Genomic DNA, 20,570 nt, shown 5'->3' on the forward strand with positions numbered 1-20,570 from the left:
CAGGGACCGCCTTGCAGGGTCGGGCCGGGGTGGCCGCGGGCAGGGCCAGGCCAAGCCCGGAATCCGGCTGAGCCGGGAGGGACGAGCTAGGCCGCGTCGAGGGGCAGGGCCGGCGTCTGTGGGGCCGCGGAGGGAACTGGCCGAGGGGCGGCGGGGACTGGGGGCCAGGGCGCGCAGCGAGGCCTGGCCAGCGGCGGGCGGCCGGGCAGGAGCGGCGGCCGCGGGACCCCAGGAAGGGAAGAGCGGTCAGCTTCCCGCCCCCGCTCCCGGCCGCCGCGGCGTGACGGGAAAGGCCGGCGGGCTGCGGGCGGCGCGGCGAGGAGGCGGAGCCTGCGGCCCCGCCCCCGCCGGAGCGAGGGAAGGAGAAAGGCTCGCGGGGAAGAAGGAGGGAGGGACGCGGGGAGGGGGCGGCCGGCCGGGCCTGCGCCCGAGCGAGCGGCGAGCCGAGGGGGAAGGGGCCCGGAAGGAGGCGAGCGCGGCCGCGACGCCGGGAGTCGGACGCCCGCTCGTGCCGGCCTGCCGCCGCCGCCGCCTTCCCTGCCTGCGCCCGAGCGTGGAGTACCGAGCGGCCGCCGAGGCCGGAGCACGGCGGTCGGGCGTGGGGCGAGCGGGCGAGCGGCGCCGGGAGCCGGAGGCCCGGCCGGCGTCCTGCGCGAGGCACGGTGGGCTCCTGCCTGTGAGAATAGGCAAGGGGCGGAAAGCGAGGAAAAACAGAGGCCGAGAGAAGCGAGGCGATCGGATTTTCCAGGAGGCTGGTCTGGAGGAACAGCCCACCCCGAACTCAAATCCACAATAATAATCCAAACGAATAATAATAAGGAGCAGTTTTTCTGGCCGGGCGCGAGAGAGAGAGGAGAGAGAGAAGGGGGGGAACGGGAGGAAGCGAAATCTGTTTCATGGAGGCTGAGGCGACAGAAATTTTCGGAGCCTGGATGTGGAGGAGCGAAACAGCAGAACTAACTCAGGAAATTGTCTTTGAGAAAAAGGCCGAACGTAGGCTGGGTCTGAGAATCAGGCTGGGCTAGGTGGAGGAACCTGCAAGTTGAAAGGAAAAAGAAAGGGAGAGGATATTTTCAGAGATTCGGGTTTGTGGTTAATGCTACAATCTTAAAGGCACAGAGCGTTGCATTTCAGGTGTGCTGTGATTTTTTTTGTGTGTGCATTGGCTCATTTCAGAATTTCAAAACCTTTCATGTAAAAGCTTTTTTTTTTTTTAAAGGAAATCCACAAATTTTTGTTCCCAGGGTTGCACTGGATTTGGAAGGAGTCGTGTACATACTATTGTATGGTTTTATTTATTATTTTTTTTTTACTGTTCAAATCAGCTGGAAGATTTTTTTGCCAGGTGCCGTTTTGGATTTATTCATCCTTTTCCCCCACTCCTTGCCCTCAAATATATTTGCTGTTGTCATTTTAAGCATTGGAGACCAGAAAATTATTTTTCCCCCTTTGGAGCTTTAGGCTCTCTTGCCAACAGAAGGACAGCTGGGAAAACTGGATTAAAAGGATGGTATTTATCTGTGTGTTGCAGTAAAGACTGATATTTTGAAGGCGCATTCTTTCTGTGATTCATTTTTTTAGCCCGTAGTGCTAACCTTGAAGAGATTTGCGGTTAGGTTTTTGGTTTCCAAGAAGGTCATAGTTTTTCCTCTTTTCCTTTCTGTTTTTTTTTTGGGGGGGAGGGGGCAGAGGGGAAAAGGAGGTAGGAAAGGAGACCATGTTAACTGGTAGAAGTGGAGTAGAGCTTAGGTTGCCAGGGTCCTGAGAGCTGGAAGAAAAAGGATTCAATCTTCAAGTTGGGAGGCCTCCCTCACTTTTCTTAAAAATTGTGAGCGAATCCATCCTGATCAAGACACCAAAAGCTACAGGATTCTGGAGCCGTGGAGACACTGAGAAACCATGAGTGTAAGATTGCCCCAGAGTATAGACAGGTAGGTTGGCTAATTATTTGGTTTTTCCACACTGGCTGCAGGGAAGGCTGGGAGGGGGAGGGGGAAGGGGTTGCGTTTTGTAAAATGGTTGCAGAAAAAGGGGCTTCGTTGTCCTGTGGGAATGGTGGGGTAGTCGCATTGGCCTCTGGGGACTGTCAGCATGTGTGTTTATGTTCCCCTGTGTGTGTGTCCATGTTCAAAACATACCTCCTGGTTCAGTGTTTTTTTAATGTAAGCAATTAAACAGGGAGACCCAGTGAGGGGGAAGAGGGGGACATGGTTTCAGTGGGTTTTGACTTTTCCAGGCTAGAGACTGAATTCGGGTCCTCCACTTGCCAGCCTAGGGTAGCAGGCAGACACAGGCTTTGTCACGTGAGCTCCTTGTGGTGGATGGGGACTGGCTTTAGGTATTGGAGCTGCTGGGGGAAGGGCCTGGCAGGGGCGTGGGCCTCTACCAAGCTGGTTGTTATGGAATGGTGGGGTGGATCCCATGTCTAGAGTGGGGAGCATGTTCTTGGCTTAACAGACAGGACAGAAACACCCTTTGCACACATAGGTCTGGATTCATAACCAGTAGCTCATTTGGCCCTGCAATGCTTAGGTCACTTTAGAATTTCCTCTCCTCCAAGCTTGGGGTTTAAATTGAGAACTGCCAACTGGCCGATGCTCTAGGTTTAATCTTGCAAGCCGTTTTTAATAAGCTTGACTCTGCAAAATGGACCCTCCCTCTGCCGAGAGCCGGAAGGAGTTGTTTTGGGCTCTTGGACCTGATGGGCAGAGGCACTGGCCCTCGTAGTCTGGGCACATGACGCCCCCCCACCCCACCCAGGAGTCTGACCTCTGGTAACATTACAGCATGATTATAATTCTCCCCTTCAAAGAATTGAAGCAACTTTGTAGGGTGTCTGCCTTTCCCCCCTCCAGCCCCTTACTGCTTCTGGCCCTCCCCTCCCTGAGAACCCTGAAGGGGTGTGTTTTGTGGGTGTTGCATATATCCTAACAGGATAGATCAGGAGTTAGAGGACTGAAGAAGCAAAAGAAAGAACTGGGCCTGGAAAAAATATTGTTGGCGAGATAGGGAAGACCATTTCAGGGAGCAGTTGTTCTCCCCTGTCCAGTTAACCTTTGGTTATCCACGCTAATAATAATTTCCGTTTGGCTGTGGAATGTGGCCTAAATTGCATGTAATCTCTCTCTCTCCCCAACACTAATCTCTGTATCGCCTCGGAGTCCCGTTTAGATGAGTTCAGCAGTCCCCAGATGGGGAACTGACTTGGCAGTGGAAGAGAGAAGGCAGACCCCTCCACAAAGGATCTGTGGCTGGTTCCCAGTGCCCCCGGCTCCTTTTCTGTTAGCTTCTCTGCAGTTTGGCCCTTGGAAGGGGAGAACGGAGACAAGGAAAGGCAAGGAGTTGAAATGGTTTACCTGGGTTGAGGAGAGATGCCCGCCTCGCAGATGCTGATCTCTGGAACTTGCGTGCTTGCTGTGGTGTCCTGGGTGGTTTTATACATCGCCTCTCCCTTGCAGTCTTTCTGTGAGATAGACACCTCAGAGGCTGGTCCTGTTTTACATAAGGGGCAACCATGGCTTGCCCGCCCAGTGCCGTCTGCCTGACTGGAGGCAGACTCCAGATCCAATGTGTTGATTCTGAGTCCGTGGCTCTTTTCGTTGCCCCACCCTGTCTAACTGGGTGCGTGTACTGGTCCTGTGGAGGTGAGGGGCACGGTTTTGCCCTGTCTGGCAGGAGGGGAAGACGTTCTTCAGCAATCAAGCCATTCCTTTGCCTTTGTGTTTAACGGTCGTGGGGCTCATTTCTGTAGTTGAGGCACTGTTTTACAATGCAGCGTCCCTCACCTTGACCCCTGCCTCAATCTCTTCCCCATGAAGAGGGTCACTTCTGGGACCCAGATCCCTTCCAGCTCTGTCCAGCCAGCTGCACCGGATCTCGCTCCCTTAGCTGCACACTCGTTCTGATGAACCTTTTGGCATCCTGAGCTCAAGACTGTGGATTTTATATAATGTGTTGTCTTACCCTGTGCTGGAGGGGCCGAATGGAAGGAAATGCAGCCGCGCATGGGGTCAAGGATTCTCTCTTAGTTTAGCAGTTGGCTGTGTGAAGATTCTGGTGTAAGGTACGTAAATGTTTTTGGAAAATTAAAGTGCACAGCTCTTGCTCACAGAGAGCACACAAGTCTATTAAGGGAACTAGGAAACTTGACTCCCAAAGACCACTTGAAAGCAGCACTAGTTTGTAAACTCCATGAAAGCAGGAACTGTGGTTTGCTTGTGTTATATTCTATGTGCGAAGCGCTCAAGAAATACTTGAGAATTGAATGTTGGAATGAATGAATGCATCAGCAAGCATAAATACTTGGATTTTAGATTGTTTCAACGTTCATGTTAATGTTGAATGTAGTTAAAAATAAGGTCAGTTGGAGAAAATTCCTAGGTGCTTTTTTTTCCAGGAGAGTGACATGTTGGAGGACCGTGTGTCAGGAGAGATTGTGGCTTAGTGTAGGCTTTGGAACATGTAGTTAGCACTGTTTTACCCCACTCCCCCTGTTGGGGAGTGGCTCTAGGGTCCATAGAAAGCATGAAGTATTTGCAGCTCATCTTTATCTCTCAGTGTTAACCAGTTGTTACTGAAAGATGAGCTAAAGTGTAGCTGTCCACATCCCTTTCCATTTTTTTCCAAGGACAACTTATTGCTCTTGATATATATTCTTTTTAAGGATTTCTAAAAAGGTATTTGGTACTTCAAACAGATAATGATGCAGAGTTATTTTTACAGGAGTGGTAACGAATTTTGCTAAGCCATCTATATCCATTTGCCTCATTCCCCACTCCAGATCTTTTTGAGATGGCCATATGGGTTAGGAGTTTGCATTTACCAAACAGTTTCTGTCTGTGCTAAGTTCTCTTATGTGAAGACCAAACTAGACAGAGAATCCAAGAATTCTTGGTTTGAGCCCTGGCATTCCTTTAACTATGTGGCCTTGGGTAAGTCACATGCCTCCTCTGGCTTCCTTATGTGTAAAGCAGTAGTAGCTCATTTGTGTAAAATACTTCACAGTTCACATTTTTGTGTAGTGTGTCATTTGAGGATTACATTTATTGCATTTCTCCCATGGGGCTGTTGAAAAGAGAAAAATCAAATGAGACAGTATATTTCAAATTGCTTTCAAAGGTGGTCAATTCTTGAAATTCTTTTTTTTTTTTTTTTTTTTTTTTTTTTTTAGGATTTATTTATAGGAAAGGTAGAGTAACAGAGAGAGAGAGAGAGAGAGTGAGTTAGTTTTTCCAGATGCTGGTACACTCTAAATGGCCACAACAGCCACTGCCTTTTCAGGTGCATTAGCAGGGAGCTGAATCAGAAGTTGAGTAGCCAGGATATAGGCTGGTGCTCCAATATGGGATGCTGGCATCGTGAGCAGCGGCTTAACCAGCTGTGCCACAATTCTGGCCCTAGACTTATGGATTTAATTTAGCTTCATGCATTACTTTCTGAGCTAAGTAGCACAGAACCAATTAAGGGTAACCAAAAAGAACTTTCCATTGTTTGGAAGGAAGGGTCGGCATTGTGACATACATAGCAGGTTAAGCCTCAGCCTGTGACTCCGGCACCCCATGCAGGCATCAATTGGAGACCCAGCTGCTCCACTTCTGGTGCAGCTACCTGCTAATGCCCCGGGAAAAATGTGGAAGATGACCCAAGTGCTTAAACCTCTGCCACCCATGTGGGAGATCAGGATGAAGCTCTAGGCTCCTGGCTTCAGCCTGGCACAGCCCCAGCTGTTGTGGTCATTTGGGAAGCAAACCAGTAGATGAACGCTCTCTCTCTGTAACTCTGCTTTTCAAATTAAAAAAAAAAAAAAAAAAAAAACACAGGGTTAGAAACTGTCATTTTGGGGATGATACTGAAAAATGTAAGAAGACACCTGTTATTGAATCTCCTTTGCAGGAATTTTGGTGACTGGGAGAAACATCTCCCTTGGCTCACTTAGATGTCTTTCAGTGATGGGAGTGGGGAGGGTTTGTTTTGTGATCTCTGACCGTTCCTTGTCTTAGATGCATATGACTTCCCTAATTCAAAGCAAGTCTAGACCCACCAGCTGTTCCCCATCAGGGATTTCTTCCTACCTTGGTTTCTGGTCATTTTTGAGCTCTAGGATTAATCCCCATTTAGCTAAGCTTCTACCTGGTGTAGAAGCTTGGCCTCTCAGAATGGTGACAGGGGTTCAGCACTACAGACAGTTAAGTCCTCTGCAGTACTGAGTCTCTTCCAAAATGTACTTTGTTCCCATCTAGGGATATGGGATGAGAGATGGCAGTGCATTTGCAAATGAAACATTTGGCCATTAATCACCATTATGAACAGGAACAGACTAGGCTTAACATACCCAAAGACATTTCTGAAAGAGCATCCTTTGATTAATTTATTATGTTTTTTCATAGTCAAGGTACTGTCAGAGTGCCCCCTCTGTTCTCATTTAGGAGAATACATAAAAAATATGAACAATTAAATGAGTTCATCAAAAAATAAAGGTTTTGTAAAGGGCACGTAGCTAATCTTCAACTTAGTATAAAGACAAAAGGCATTCTGAAGGCTGATCGCCTTGTGGAGTAGAGTTTGGAAACTAGTGCTTAGATAGTGTTCCTTGCAACTTTAAAGGTCTGGGAATCTGATCTACATGAAAGAGCTTTTTTAAAAAAATATATTTACTTATTTACTTGTAAGTTAGAGTTACAGAGAGAGGAGAGACAGATCTTCCATCCACTGGCTCACTTCCCAAATGGCCGTAACAGCTGGAGTTGGGCTGGTCCAAAGCCAGGAGCCAGGAGCTTCTGCAGGTCTCCCACTTGGGTACAGGGACCCAAAGATTTGGGTCATCTTCTGCTGCCTTCCCAGTCACATTAGCATAGCAGGGAACTGGATCAGAAGTGGAACACCCAGGACTCAAACCAGCGCCCATATGGGAATGCTAGCGCTGCGGGTGGCAATTTAACCTGCTGCACCACCTTGCTGACCCTGAGAGGGCTTTGTTAATCATGAAGTTTAGAAAACATGAGAGGAATTATTTTAATCTATATTGACTGAGTCTCCTTTGTGTCTTCACGATGACATTACACTTAAAAATCCATTTTATTGGTTTATTGTTTTTAAAACTTAATTGGAAGATTTATCATGTGATTTGGAAGCTCCTTTTTGCTGTGCACTGTGCGTTCTTCCTTCTCTTCTCAAGCACCATATTGGGAAAAAGACTCAAGCATAGACCTGCTAGTGGCATGCAAGTTCACTCTTTCACCCTGTAGCGTAAGCAGACTAAGGAATTGCTGGTTCTGGTCTCAAAAGGAAAAGAAAGTCATGATTTGTTTCAGTCATGTTAGATCTTCTTGAGGGGGAGGCTTGGAGTTCTGAGGGAAGAGCAAGGGCATGCGAGTTACAGACCTGAGTGCCAGGGCCAGCTTTACCCTGGTGAATGACCTTGGGAAGGTGCTTACCTGCTCTGGCCCTGTTTTCTTATCTAGAAAAAAACATGCAAATTAGGCTAGCCAGCCTCTAGAATTGGATTCCTTGTGGCTATTAAGTTCTTGGGACCTGTGAAAACATAAAACCTTTCTTTCAGTGACCCAGGACATTTTTTCAGGAATCCTTATCTGGCTTTCCTGAAAACTCATGAAAATGGAAGTTTTAAAAGATCAGGGAGCAGAGCTGCCTGTTGAAATGGGAGAGGAAAATGGAAGTACAGGGATGGAAACTAACAGGGGGTGGGGACTGAGAAATCTGTGACCCCTCATAGAATTGGAGTGGGATTTGAAAGATGGTTTTAGGTCTGGAAGAACACCCAGTTTTTTGTTGTATGAAAATAGTTGGATGGATTTGAGGGAAAAATCCTAGAAGTCTGGTAGGACCTTAAGAGATCACCTATCCTTTCCTCTTGACTCCTCTTGTGAGGAGGTAAGGGTAGGTTGAGGAACTGCCCCATTTTCTGTAATCTCTGTGGAAGGTGGTTACCCCAGTTTGACATTTATAAACCCTTTTGGACACTAAACTTTTCTTTTGATGCAATTTAAAACCATTGTATTGTCCTCACATTTTAATTTTGGTGTGGGCCTCAGAGTCACTGTATCCCTCTGTTCTGTTAATTGACTTCAGGATTTTCCTTCTTATTCTAAAGAACAGCAAGCAAAGATGGTAGGTACAAAAGGGGCTTTGAAAAGTTAGTGTGAAGTAATTTTGGAGTCTTGATTTCCAGCCATTGCCTGTTTCTCTGCAGTATTTGGTAGCAACTACTGTGAAATGATGTGATGTGATGTGATCCGTAGTCACCAATGATAGCCCAGCCTTGCATCACATAGGGAACCAATCTAGCAGCTTCCATGTGATGACCTAAGATCTGTGGTTCTTGGCAGTCAGTTGGTTGGACTGCAAATATTTATCAGATGCCTCTATATTCAGCTTAGATCTTGGTGTTCTAGTAGATAATGCACAAGAATGTAGAGCTTACGTTATTGATGGGAAATGTTATTAATGAAACAACACAAAAACAGTTTTAAAAAGTAGTTATTCTTATGTATATTAGGAGAGAGCTTGAGGTCAGGAAGGCCAGTGAGGAGTTTCTGTAACAATCTTGGTAAAGGGCAATGAGTTTCTAAGTCACAGTGGGAACAAAGAGAAGGGGCAGGATTCAAAAGGCATTTTGGAAGGCACACCAAGGTATGTTATGACTGAATCAAATTTGATTCCCAAGTTTCTGAAACTGGTTGACATGAGAAGCATAGTGTTCATTGATAGAAGAGGACCTTCCTTGAAAGTCACTTCGCCTTCCATTGGTATTCAGCAATTCGCTGAATGCAGTTGAGTGATACTTACCTTACTTAGGGTATTTTATTTCTGCCAATAGTTTTAGAGTTTAGTGCAGCTTTTTTTAAAGATTTATTTATTTTTATTTGAAAGAGTCATGGGTTGAGGGGAGAGACAGAAATCTTCCATCTGCTGGTTGACTCCCAAAATAGCCGTAATAACTGGCCTCCTGTGTGAGCCCACGAGCTTCCTCCAGGTCTCCTTCATGGATGCAGGGGTCCAAAGACTTGGGCACATTAGCAGGGAGCTAGATCAGGAAGTGGAGCAACTGGGACTTGAACTGACGCCCATATGGGATGCCAGTGCTACAGGTGGAGGCTTTACCCAATATGCCACAATGCTAGCTCCTAATGCAGCCTTTTAAAGAGGTTGGGGGGAAGCAAAGTTAATTCTAAGATCTCTTAGGAAATTGTTATTTAGGAAATTTTTATTTGATGCATCTTGACTAATCAGTCATTCCCCATTCCCACATAGACTAAACTCTTGAGTTAGAGGGCTGCCAATGTAGAAAACATTCTAGTAGCAAAAGAAAATATAGGACTTTAAGTGAGAAGATCATCTTGTGAGCCCCAGCTCAGCCACCAACTAGCTGTGTGATCCGAATGATTCGTGTTAGAGCATTTTGTGATTTCTATAGTGCCAAACATATGGTGAGTATTGTTAAGGCATTTGGTTTGGCAAGGACTCCAGGTTGGCCAGATCACTGCTCAGCTACCGCTAGGAGAGCCATGCTTGTGTTACCCTCTGCCCTGTAGCAATTCTCAGCTGAGGCCTTTTCAGGGAGGGCTGTGAGAGCATATTGAATAAACATAGGGCAGTCAAATCAGGTGCCTAAGCGCTTATCCTCAGGCAGACTCTTCTTTGCTAGAAACCCACAATGTCTCTCCTTCCTGGCTCAAGCTCCCCAGCTTGGGATTCATACGTCTTTCTTCAGTTCAGCCCACATCTCCTTCATTGTAGGTCTTACTGTTACCCCACCACCTTGCTTCAGAACTGGCCTGGTTCCGGGCCCACATCACACTTTCCACATCGGTGTTCTCCGTCTCCCCCAGCCACAGTAGTCTTATTGCCTTCCAGGAAACCTTTTCTGGTTGACATCATCAAATCTTGCGCATTTATGTTATTCAGCCTTCCTTTTGCGCATACATATGGCAGGTCGATTCTTTTATTGGTTACTATAAAGTAATTTTATGAAAAAGTTCTAGCAGAATGCCTAGCATAGTAGATTATTAAAAATGCTGATTCTGTTCCATTCTTTGCATGTTTTATGCTGTTTATTATGTCTTATTTATCCTGTTACCCAAGATGCAAGAGCAGCGCCTCTTCAGTTTTCTGGTTGTCTGCTAGTACCCGGCTTTGTTCTCTTAATAGAAAGTCTGCTCCTTACCTACCGTTTCCTCACTTGAACTGTAGCTCATTCTTGAATTTGCTGATTCCCTCTGTGCCTAGCCAAGGGATTTCAAAGAAAAAAGCAGCTCTCTACTGTTGCCAGAGGCTGAGACCAAGAATTCCCCTGTTGTTGTTAGGTACTAGGTCTTGGGCACTTGGTATTTCTTCTAGAGACAGAGCAGCCTTATTGGGGTTGCTTGCCATTAGCTTCTTGGAGTTCTGAGGGTTTCCCCATTGGCGGCTTGGTTTCCGGGCTGCCTTTCCCTACGGGGGTCTGAGGGCATGGGGCCCACCCTGCTATTGTCCGACTGCCCCAGGCTGGCCCTGTTCATTTCCCAGAGCAGAGCCCTCAGAAGCTTTCTTCCAAGAGACTGCTGCCACAGAGAAAGGCCACTGTTGTTCTGGGGGGCGGTGGCTGGAGAGAGTGTAGTGAATAGCTCTGTGAATGGGACCTTGTGTGAGGCTAGAACCGCACACCCTCTTCTCACAGCCCTGGGGACAGAGAGAAAACCATGAAGGTTTCAGTGTCTTCACAGGAAGGGCCTTTCAAGTGTAGAAACATTCGTGCCATTCCTCTAAGACGAAGGTTGGTTCATTAAATCTTCATAGGTTGTGTTGCCAGATGCTGGGGAGTCAAAGTTGACTACATTGCAAACCCAAACCCTGCCCTCAAGGAGCGTATGGTTTTGTTGGGGCGGGGGGACGGAATTGAGCAGGAATTGTGTGATAGCCCTTGAAACTTTATCCCATGCTGTCAAGTGAAACACATGGGAGGGACTGTTAAATTGAGGCCAAAAAAGTTAAAGCCAGACTGAAGAGATGGAAAATGCAGGCAGTGGGAGCAACACATACAGAATCCTATAAAGGCAAGAAAGAGCATGGAGTTGTGGGGAGTGGAAGTAAAAAGCGAGAAGATAGAACATTTAATTAATGAAACTGGAGAATACGTAGGAACCGGGTCCTGGGAACCATGTCATCCTTGGTGTTAAGAGTTTTGAACTTTATCATGAGGGCAGTGGAAGGCCATTGGGAGATTTTAAGTAGAGGTTGACATGATCAAATGCGCCTTTATAAAACAGGATCTCCCTGGCTATAGTGTAAAACAAGACTGAAAGGATGAAAAAGTGGAATGAGGGAAGATAGATTAGGAAACTATTATGGTAACTTGGGCAAGAGGTTAAGTGTGGCTTCTGCTACTGAAATGACATTAGAAATGGAGAAAAATGAGGGATTAGAGATGAAGTAGTTGATCATGTGGGGGAGAGAGGCATGAAGGAGGCTCAGATTCTTGGCTGAGCTACTGGGTAGTACTGTTAGATGAGAAAAGGAACCCTAGAGCATGAGCAAGATGGAGGGAAGGTGACTCTGATCCCTTTTGGATGTGTTGGTTTGAGAGCTGAAGGGCATCCAAGGGAGGTTTTCAGTGGGCAACTAGATATGGGTCTGGAGGTCAAGAGGGTTTTTTGGGATAGAGAATCACTTTCGCAGATCAACAACCAACCAAGCGTAAGACGGTGCAGACTGAGAAGAGAACCCTAGTGGCAGTACACTTAAAGGTGAAGCAAAGGAAAGGGAACCCAAGGAAGAGGCTGACCGGAAGGACAGCTAGAAGGGGGCCAAGGGCGGTGTGGAATCTCAGAAATGAAGGGAGGGAGTGGGCAGCCGCATCAAATGCTCCCAAGAGGTCAAGAACAAAAGAGACAGAGAAATGTCTCGATTTAGTAAGTAGGAGGACATGTGTGGCCTTGGTGAGTGATTTTTGGACAGGGGTGAGAGCAGGAGCCTATGAGGAAAGGAGATGAGGAGATAGTCTGGTCAGTTCTTTCATGAAGTTTGGTCAAAAGAAAAAAAAAAATGTAGCTCCTGGTCCCGGTCAGCAGGACCTTAAGTTTATCTTTTCAGTGTAGGACTGCGTAGCCCCAGGTCAGAGGCTCTCAGTCTTTAGCATGCTTCAGAAGCAGCAGGAGAGAGTATTAAACTACACATCACTGCTCCCCAATCCTGAATTTCTGAGTCCGTCAGTTTGAGTTGACATCTGTACCTGGAAGTTGGCATTTTTAACAACTTCCCAGGTGATTTCTGACACTAGCACCCCATACTTTAAGAGCCACTGCCTTATGACATCTGTGTTCTTACTTTTATGTTTTGAAAATGAAACTTGCTGTTATCTATCTGTTCCAGCGCGTAGATATTCGGGGTTCTCCTGTTTTACAAATTTCTTCAGTGAATGGTGTATACCTTGGGGACAAGACTGGTCACTTTGTAACCTTAATGTCTAATCTGGTTTCTACCACACAGTAGATATTCCATAAATACTGATTGAATAAATGGAATTGAACATGATAAGCTAACTAAAGCAATTTCTGGGCTACTCATCTGTGAAATGCTGCTTAGCCCTTTTTGTGGGAGCTCATAGTAAATGTCAAAATAAAATACACATAATTTCAGTAATTCAGCTTTGGATTAAGTGAGAATACGTTTCCTCAAATGACTCCCCAAACAGCTCCCAGATTCTGAATTTTCCAGTGGAAAAGATTCTTGGAATGTCATTGATTCCTCCTAGAATCTTTAGAGTTCTTCAAGCATACCCTTCAATGGAGGAGCTTATATCTCTGATACACTTCCACAGTTCCACAGCGTGGACGGTCATTCTGTCCTTGTGGCAGCCCCTATGGCCTCCCTGCTCAAGGGGTGCCAGTAGGGATCTTGTGTTTTGGGGTGCTGTTCCAGGGCCTTGCTCATTTCCCTTGAAATTGGGTTCAGCGACCACATAACTGGACTTTCCAAAGTCCCTTGACCTTTGGTCTCTGTCTTCTGTCTTTCCCCTCCCCTGTGAATCAGTGGGTCATTCCCAGAAACCCTTCTAGGTTCTCCAGACCAATAGCCTTGAATCTGAACTGTAGATATGACAGGGAATAATGATAATTACAGGACAAGGCCTGGCCATTCCTGTGCCAGAGGATTTCTTAAACACCTTCAGGCCTTAGGATCATTTAATTAAGCAATCAGAAACCCAGAAAAGTGGGTAAAGAGTGGGCGCCATGGATAGTGGGTAAAGGCGCCACCTGCAGTGCCAGCATCCCATATGGGCACTGATTCGAGTCCACTTCCCAATCCAGCTCTTGGCTAATGGCCTGGGAAAGCAGAGGAAATTTGCCCAAGTCCTTGGGCCCCTGCACCTGCATGGGAGACCAGGAAGAAGCTCCAGGATCCTGGCTTCAGATCAGCCCAGCTCTGGCCAATGCAACCATTTGGGGAGTGAACCAGATGATGGAAGATCTCTCTCTCTGCATCTGCTTCTGTGTAACTCTGCCTTTCAAATAAATAAATAAATCTTAAAAAAAAAAAAAAAAAAAAAAAAGAAAAGAAAAGAAATCCTAGTTGTTTTGGCTCAGCCTAGCCTAGAGTTGATAGCTTGTACTTTAACTCGTGCCTGGAGAGACACCTTTTCACTGAATTTGAGGCCTGGCAGGTCGAGAAGGGACTGAACAAGGCATGAGGGAAAGAGACCACTGCTCTGGTTAAGATCTTACTCTCATTTGTTGGCCTGGCACTGAGAAATGTTTTATTCATTCAGCACATTTATTAAATGCATATTAATGTTAGGCAGTGTTCTTGGGACTAGGGATACACAGGAACTTATGTCGTGCTGGAGCAAGAGAGACAAGTAAATATGTAACAGTAGTGGTGGTGATGATTCAAAGACTAAATGAATTTTGTAAGACCTGAGTTCATAACTGCTGTGAGAGAAGCAGGAGGAGGAGTCGGTTTTTCAGCAGGGGAGGGCGTGATTGATGGGGAGAAGATGGAAGCTCTAGGACCAGTAAGAATAATCACCGTGTGCCTTTGTGTTTCCACAGTACAGTATGAGTTGGCAAAGTATTTTTGTCTGTTGCCTCATTGTCCAGGGGAAGGATATTCATTCTTATTTTATAGATAGGAAACAGACTTGGGGAGGCTTTGGTAATTTGCCTGAGGTCTGTAAACTAAGAAGTAATGGAGTTGAGATTAAAAAAAATCTTTGCTGACTGAGCTCTGGCCTGATGCTGTTGTTCCCATTTTCTTGTACGCCTCCCTGGCCAGGGTTAGTGGTGAAAATGTGTAAGTCCTGAGAGGGAGCTAGGCATCAGGTTTGCTTGGCAGTGATGAAAAGTGACTACTAGGAAAGAAGTATTTTTCTACCTCTTCCCAATAAAATCTGCTTGTCCATGGTCTCTGCAGACCTGAGCTTTGCATTCACTATCCCAGCCAAGGGTAGCTCTCTAATGATAAAAGAGTAGCACTCTGGGCATGGTAAATTTCAGTAAGGTTGGAAAATGAACTTGTCCTTCGAAGTGACCCCACACTCAACCACAAAGCAGCGTGGCTTCTGTGAGCGACTCAAGGGCTTTACCTTTGTGTATACGTTTGTGCCTGGCGCTGTGCAGTGAATGGATGCTTAACAAAGTTTTGTTGAAAAACAGATGCTAATTTTTTAAAAGATTTATTTATTTATTGGAAAGGCGGAGTTACAGAAATTGGGGGTGGGGTGGGGAGAAAGATCTTCCATCTGTTGGTTTACTCCCCAGTTTGCTGCAACGGCCGGAGCTGGGCCAGTTCGAAACCAGGAACCAGGAGCTGCTTCTGGGTCTTCCACAAGGACTTGGGCCATCTCCCACTGATTTCCCAGGCACATTAGCAGGGAGCTGGATGGGAAATGGAACAGCCAGGATTCAGAACCGGCGTCCATATGGGATTCCAGCCCTGCAGACAGCAGCTTTACCTGCTACGCCACAGTGCCAGCCCCAGATACTATATAATTTTTTTTAATTTTTATTTATTTATTTTTTTGACAGGCAGACTGGACAGTGAGAGAGAGAAACAAAGAGAAAGGTCTTCCTTTGCCGTTGGTTCACCCTCCAATGGCCGCTGCAGCCAGCACGCTGCGGCCGGCACACTGCGCTGATCTGATGGCAGGAGCCAGGTGCTTATCCTGGTCTCCCATGGGGTGCAGGGCCCAAGCACTCGGGCCATCCTCCACTGCACTCCCTGGCCACAGCAGAGAGCTGGCCTGGAAGAGGGGCAACCGGGACAGAATCCGGCACCCCGACCAGGACTAGAACCCTGTGTGCCGGCGTCGCAAGGCGGAGGATTAGCCTAGTCAGCCGCGGCGCCAACTAGAGACTATATTTTAGTTAACAGCTTTATTGGGATATAGTTCATTTACCCTAACATTTACCACTTTTAAAAATTATGGAGCCGGCACTGTGGCATAGTGGTTAAAGCCACTACCTGCAGTGCCGGCATCACATATGAACACTGGTTCTAGTCCCGGCTGCTCCGCTTCTGATCCCGCTCTCTGCTATGGCCTGGGAAAGCAGTGGAAGATGGCCCAAGTCCTTGGGCCCCTGCACCCATGTGGGAGACCCAAAAGAAGCTCCTGGCCCCTGGCTTTGGATCGGTGCAGCTCCAGCCATTGCAGCCATCTGGGAAGTGAATCAGTGGATGGGAGACCTCTCCCTCTCCCTCTCCCTCTCCCTCTCCCTCTCCCTCTCCCTCTCCCTCTCCCTCTCCCTCTCCCTCTCCCTCTCCCTCTCCCTCTCCCTCTCCCTCTCCCTCTCCCTCTCCCTCTCCCTCTCCCTCTCCCTCTCCCTCTCCCTCTCCCTCTCCCTCTCCCTCTCCCTCTCCCTCTCCCTCTCCCTCTCCCTCTCCCTCTCCCTCTCCCTCTCCCTCTCCCTCTCCCTCTCCCTCTCCCTCTCCCTCTCCCTCTCCCTCTCCCTCTCCCTCTCCCTCTCCCTCTCCCTCTCCCTCTCCCTCTCCCTCTCCCTCTCCCTCTCCCTCTCCCTCTCCCTCTCCCTCTCCCTCTCCCTCTCCCTCTCCCTCTCCCTCTCCCTCTCCCTCTCCCTCTCCCTCTCCCTCTCCCTCTCCCTCTCCCTCTCCCTCTCCCTCTCCCTCTCCCTCTCCCTCTCCCTCTCCCTCTCCCTCTCCCTCTCCCTCTCCCTCTCCCTCTCCCTCTCCCTCTCCCTCTCTCTGCCTCCGCGTGACTCTGCCTTTCAAATAAATAAATAAATCTTTTAAAAAATTATATATTTAAGTGATTTTTATTATGTCCAGAGTTGGGCAGCCATTGTCATTATTCTAATTCTAGATAATTTTAATTACTCTCCAGAAATTCTTGGACCCTCTAGCAGTCACTCTCCATTACTCCCTTCTTTTTTTTAATTTGAAAGACAGAGTTACAGAAAGAGGAGACACAGAGAAGTCTTCCATCCACTGGTTCACTTCTCAAGTGGCTGCAATGGCCAGGCTGAGCCAGGCCAAAGTGAGGAGCCAGGAAATCATTCAGGTCTCCCATGTGGGTGGCAGGGGCCCAAACACTTGGATCATCTTCCACTGCTTTTCCCAGACCATTAGCAGGGAGCTAGAACGGAAGTGGAGCAGCCAGAACTCGAACTAGCGCCCACATGGAATGCTGGCATCACAGGTGGCAGCTTTACCTGCTGCACCACAATGCCAGGCCCTGTGTACAGATTTTTATGTATATACATGTTTTCATTTCTCTTAGAGATGTATTTTCTTTTCCCTATATGCATGTATGTTTCCATTTCTCTCATTGTATTTGGAATTGTAGATCACATAGAGACCCTTATGTTTAGCATTTTGTGGAACTGCCAGACTGTTTTCCAAAGGGATGGCACCATTTTACATTCTCACCAGCAATCTGTGAGCATCTGGTTTCCCTATAGCTTCACCTGCTATTATATTTCTTTTTTATTATAGCCATCCTAGTAGATGTGAAGTGGTATCTCTTTGTAGTTTGATTAGCATTTCCTTAATGATAAAAAATACTGAGTATCTTTTTGTACTGGCTATTTGCAGATCTTTGAAGAAATGTTTATTCAATCATTTACCCATTTTTTATTTGGATTATTTATGTCTCTATTTTTAATGAATGGTTTATTTTATATTATTGTTGTGGAAAGTCTTATTTTATGTATTTGAAAGGCAAAGTGACAGAGAGAGAAAGAGATCTTCAGTCTGCTGGTTCATGTCCCAAATGGCCACAATGGCCAGCGCTGGGCCAGGTCAAAGCTAGAAGCCTGGACTCAATCTGGGTCTCTCTTGTGGGTGGCAGGGGCCCAGGTATTTGGGCCATCTTTCATTGCCTTCCCAGGCACATTAACAGGGAACTGGATCAGAAGTGGAGCAACCAAGACTCCAACCAGTGCTACAGTATGGGATGCCAGCCTCTCAGGTGGCGGCTTAACCCAGGATGCCACATCAACATCTCCTGTCTTTCTGTACAATTTTAAGCTAAATCATTTAACCTCTCTTGGCTTCCAATTTCATCAAATGTAAAGTGAGATAGTTGGATTTGATCTCTGAGACCCATCCAGGTCTTATATTATTTAACCTATGGTAGCTTGGTTACTCCTTTTAGATTCTACTCACTACCATATTGCTACAGAATATTTGGTAGAAGTATGACTTGTGCTGAATCAACCTAGATTTCCTGTTACTAACTCTTCTAGCCTCTTTGTAAAATCAATTGAGTAGTATTTCATACAGTTCTGAATATAAAAGAAAAATAATGTATATACAGTGCTTAGCAAAATATCTGACATAATTAAGAATTCAATAAATGACAGCTGGGTTTCAAAGACTTTTTCACTCTGGGACTGTTGGGTGGATCATAGCTGGGGTTGTGGAACAGCTGGAGCCCCTTAGACTTCCCCTCTACCCCATAGTAACCTCAGGGTAGCCAGCATCCTGAGTCCCTGGCAGAGAGGTTAAGTCTGTGCCCAGGATAGGGGTGGGGAATACAGATAGCACCTCTTGTTGGATAGTGGCAAGGAACTGGGGGAGCATCATGGATGGGAAGTATTTTTGCAGTTACTTCTGGAAAACTCATTTTGCCACAAGTACTGAATCTCTTTATCATTAATTTTTATCCCTTCTCTCCTTCTGGTGCAGTCCAAAACTAAGTTAATAGTGAAGTCTTGGGGCCGGCGCCGTGGCACAGTGGGTTAATCCTCTGCCTGTGGTGCCGGCATCCCATATGGGCGCTGGTTCGAGTACTGGCTGCTCCTCTTCTGATCCAGTTCTCTGCTGTGGCCTGGGAAAGCAGTGGAGGATGGCCCACGTCCTTGGGCCCTTGCACCCGTGTAGGAGACCTGGAGGAAGCTCCTGGCTCCTGGCTTCGGATCTGCGCAGCTCCGGCCGTTACGGCCATTTAGGGAGTGAACCATGGGATGAAAGACCTCTCTCTCTGTCTCTCGCTCTCACTGTCTGTAACTCTACCTCTCAAATAAATAAAATCTTTAAAAAAAAGATAGTGAAGTCTCACCTGATTAACTTCCTTGATTCGAGTTTCTTCTTTTTCCTGTATTGTCATAACATAGGTCTCTGTCGATTTTTTTGTATATCTGGTTATCTTTTGAGGGGGCTCTTTTGTCTTTAAATATTCCCACAGTTGTCCACAGTGGGTTCTGTACTCCATAAGCAGTGTCAGCCAGCTGCCTGAAATAGTTTAAAATCTCCGATCAGTGTTCTGATCACCCTAATCAGCTTGTGTTCTGCTATTTGGTTCTCACAGTTTTTCAGACTTCCTAACTCTAAGTCCATCTTGCACTTTGGGGGACCCCAAGTTCTAACACCTTTGTTCTCTCATATGGTGTCCACCCAGCCATAGTGGCTCTTCATAGGCAGGTGGGTAGAGATCCACAGTGGCAGTTAGCATTTGCCCAGCACTTTACTGATTCTGCAAAGGGTATTAGTAGCCTTTTCTGATATGTAGCTATTGCAGTTGTCACTCTGCATTATAGAGGAAGAAGCAGGCTCACAGGAGTTGAAACTTGAAATGACACAGCAGTGAACCCAGCGCTCTGAATCCTGGGCTTTCTCTTGCTTGAGGAAAGCCTCTCGTTTGACTCTCAAGAGCTGCGCAGTACTGATCTCAGAAACCAGCTTCTGGGGCGGGGCATGTGGTGCATGGTGAAAGCACTGCCGAGGAAGCCTGTGTCCGAGTCAGAGTGCCTGGGCTGGGGTCCTTGCCCTACTCCAGATTCCACCTTAGGAAGCAGCAGGTGGTAGCTCAAGAAGTTGTTCCCTGCCAGCCATCTAGGAGACCCGGGTTCTGGGTCTCCTTTCTTCAGCCTGGCCCAGCCCTGGCTGTTGTCAGCATTCAGTGAGTGAACCAGCAGATGGAAGAGGGTGTGTGTGTCTGTGGGTCTGCCTGCCTGTCTGCCTTTCAAATAATGTAGAAATAATTACATTTTTAAAAATTAAGATAGAAACTGCCTTCTGTCATCCCATCTTTGTGGCGGGAACTCAGCACAGAGGCTCTTTCTTCTGCAGCTCCAGCCCTGCCTTCTCTTGAATGGTCATCTTGCTGATTTGGGACTCTGAGCTTTGCTTTCCGCTGTGGTCTTGTTTCTGCTGATTTGATTATTTACACCAGAGATTGTGTTGCTTGGGAGCCCTGTGAGTTTGATTCCTTTGGAAAAAAGCACTCCTGATAGACCCGGAAAAGGGTCTGAGAAACAGCACTTGATAGGATGGAAGCAAGGGGTTAGGAAAAGGATGGAAAGGTAGCTGGAGAAGGTAGATAAAAGAATCTCTAGGATTGTAACTTAAAAGTTCCTTTTTCTTCCATTGAGAAGAGGACATGTGGATGCAAAACTGGTGCTCCCTCTGCCTCTGCTGGTGATGTGCCTCTGCCTCCACATAGCTATACTTGTCACCAGGAGCTCTTCCCTGAGACAGCTGACCTCCTGTCTTGGTGGGTTCTGTTTGGGTGCTGTTGCAACGACCAGGGTACAAAGCAGGCAAGGAGTGAGAATCCACTTAGTGTGAGAATTGCTGCCGTACTACGCATTGTGCAGGGTTTTTACGCTTCTGCGCACTTTCCATCCCAGTTATCCTCCCCAGATACTGGTGAGGAAGGAGTGAGGAGGAAAGCATCTCTCTTCATGTGACTTAGTTTCCCTTAGGCTTGCGTTCCCTTGGGACACACTGTTTTGACAACTCCTTCCAGCTTTTGGAATTGCCTCCTTCTGATAGAGCTTAGCTCTTTCATCCCTCCCTGGTTGTCATTAACAGGGGAGCCCCCTCATCTGTGTGGCTGCCCAGTCTGTCATCATCAGTCTCATGGAGAGCCTTTTATATGAGAGCTGCAAGATTAGAAAATAAATTGGCTGGGGCAGAAAGATGACCAAACTGGGAGACTAGATTGGAAAGATGTGGGGGAGGTGAGATAACTGGCCAGCAGCACGATTCCTACTGGAATCTCTGGTCCTTTCCCCCTCTACCAGACTAATACCTCATCTTGCATCAGCTGCCATCAGATCTCCACCAGCATCTACTCCCACCCTGTATCCGGTGCTCATTTCTCTTCTCCATGTGCT

General features: G+C 47.0%; 1 protein-coding gene across 19 annotated transcripts in view; it reads left to right on the top strand.

The window, feature by feature from the left end:
- The first annotated feature begins 620 nt into the window (after positions 1-620).
- Positions 621-20,570, top strand: part of ARHGEF11 (Rho guanine nucleotide exchange factor 11) — a 121,229-nt gene continuing 101,279 nt past the window's right edge. For 12 of the 19 annotated variants that reach the window (XM_008264286.5, XM_017345773.4, XM_017345775.4 and 9 more), the window contains exon 1: positions 1,752-1,931. In XM_008264286.5, the coding sequence (XP_008262508.3) occupies positions 1,900-1,931 (32 nt within the window). In that variant the 5' untranslated portion in view covers positions 1,752-1,899. Of the gene's footprint in view, positions 1,932-20,570 lie in introns of all 19 variants that reach the window. The other 7 variants (XM_017345774.4, XM_070077506.2, XM_070077507.2 and 4 more) reach the window with 3 other exon arrangements.

The sequence above is a fragment of the Oryctolagus cuniculus genome, chromosome 7, assembly GCF_051225735.1.
Source record: "Oryctolagus cuniculus isolate XC-2025 breed Fujian yellow rabbit chromosome 7, ASM5122573v1, whole genome shotgun sequence".
NCBI classification, from domain to species: domain Eukaryota; kingdom Metazoa; phylum Chordata; class Mammalia; order Lagomorpha; family Leporidae; genus Oryctolagus; species Oryctolagus cuniculus.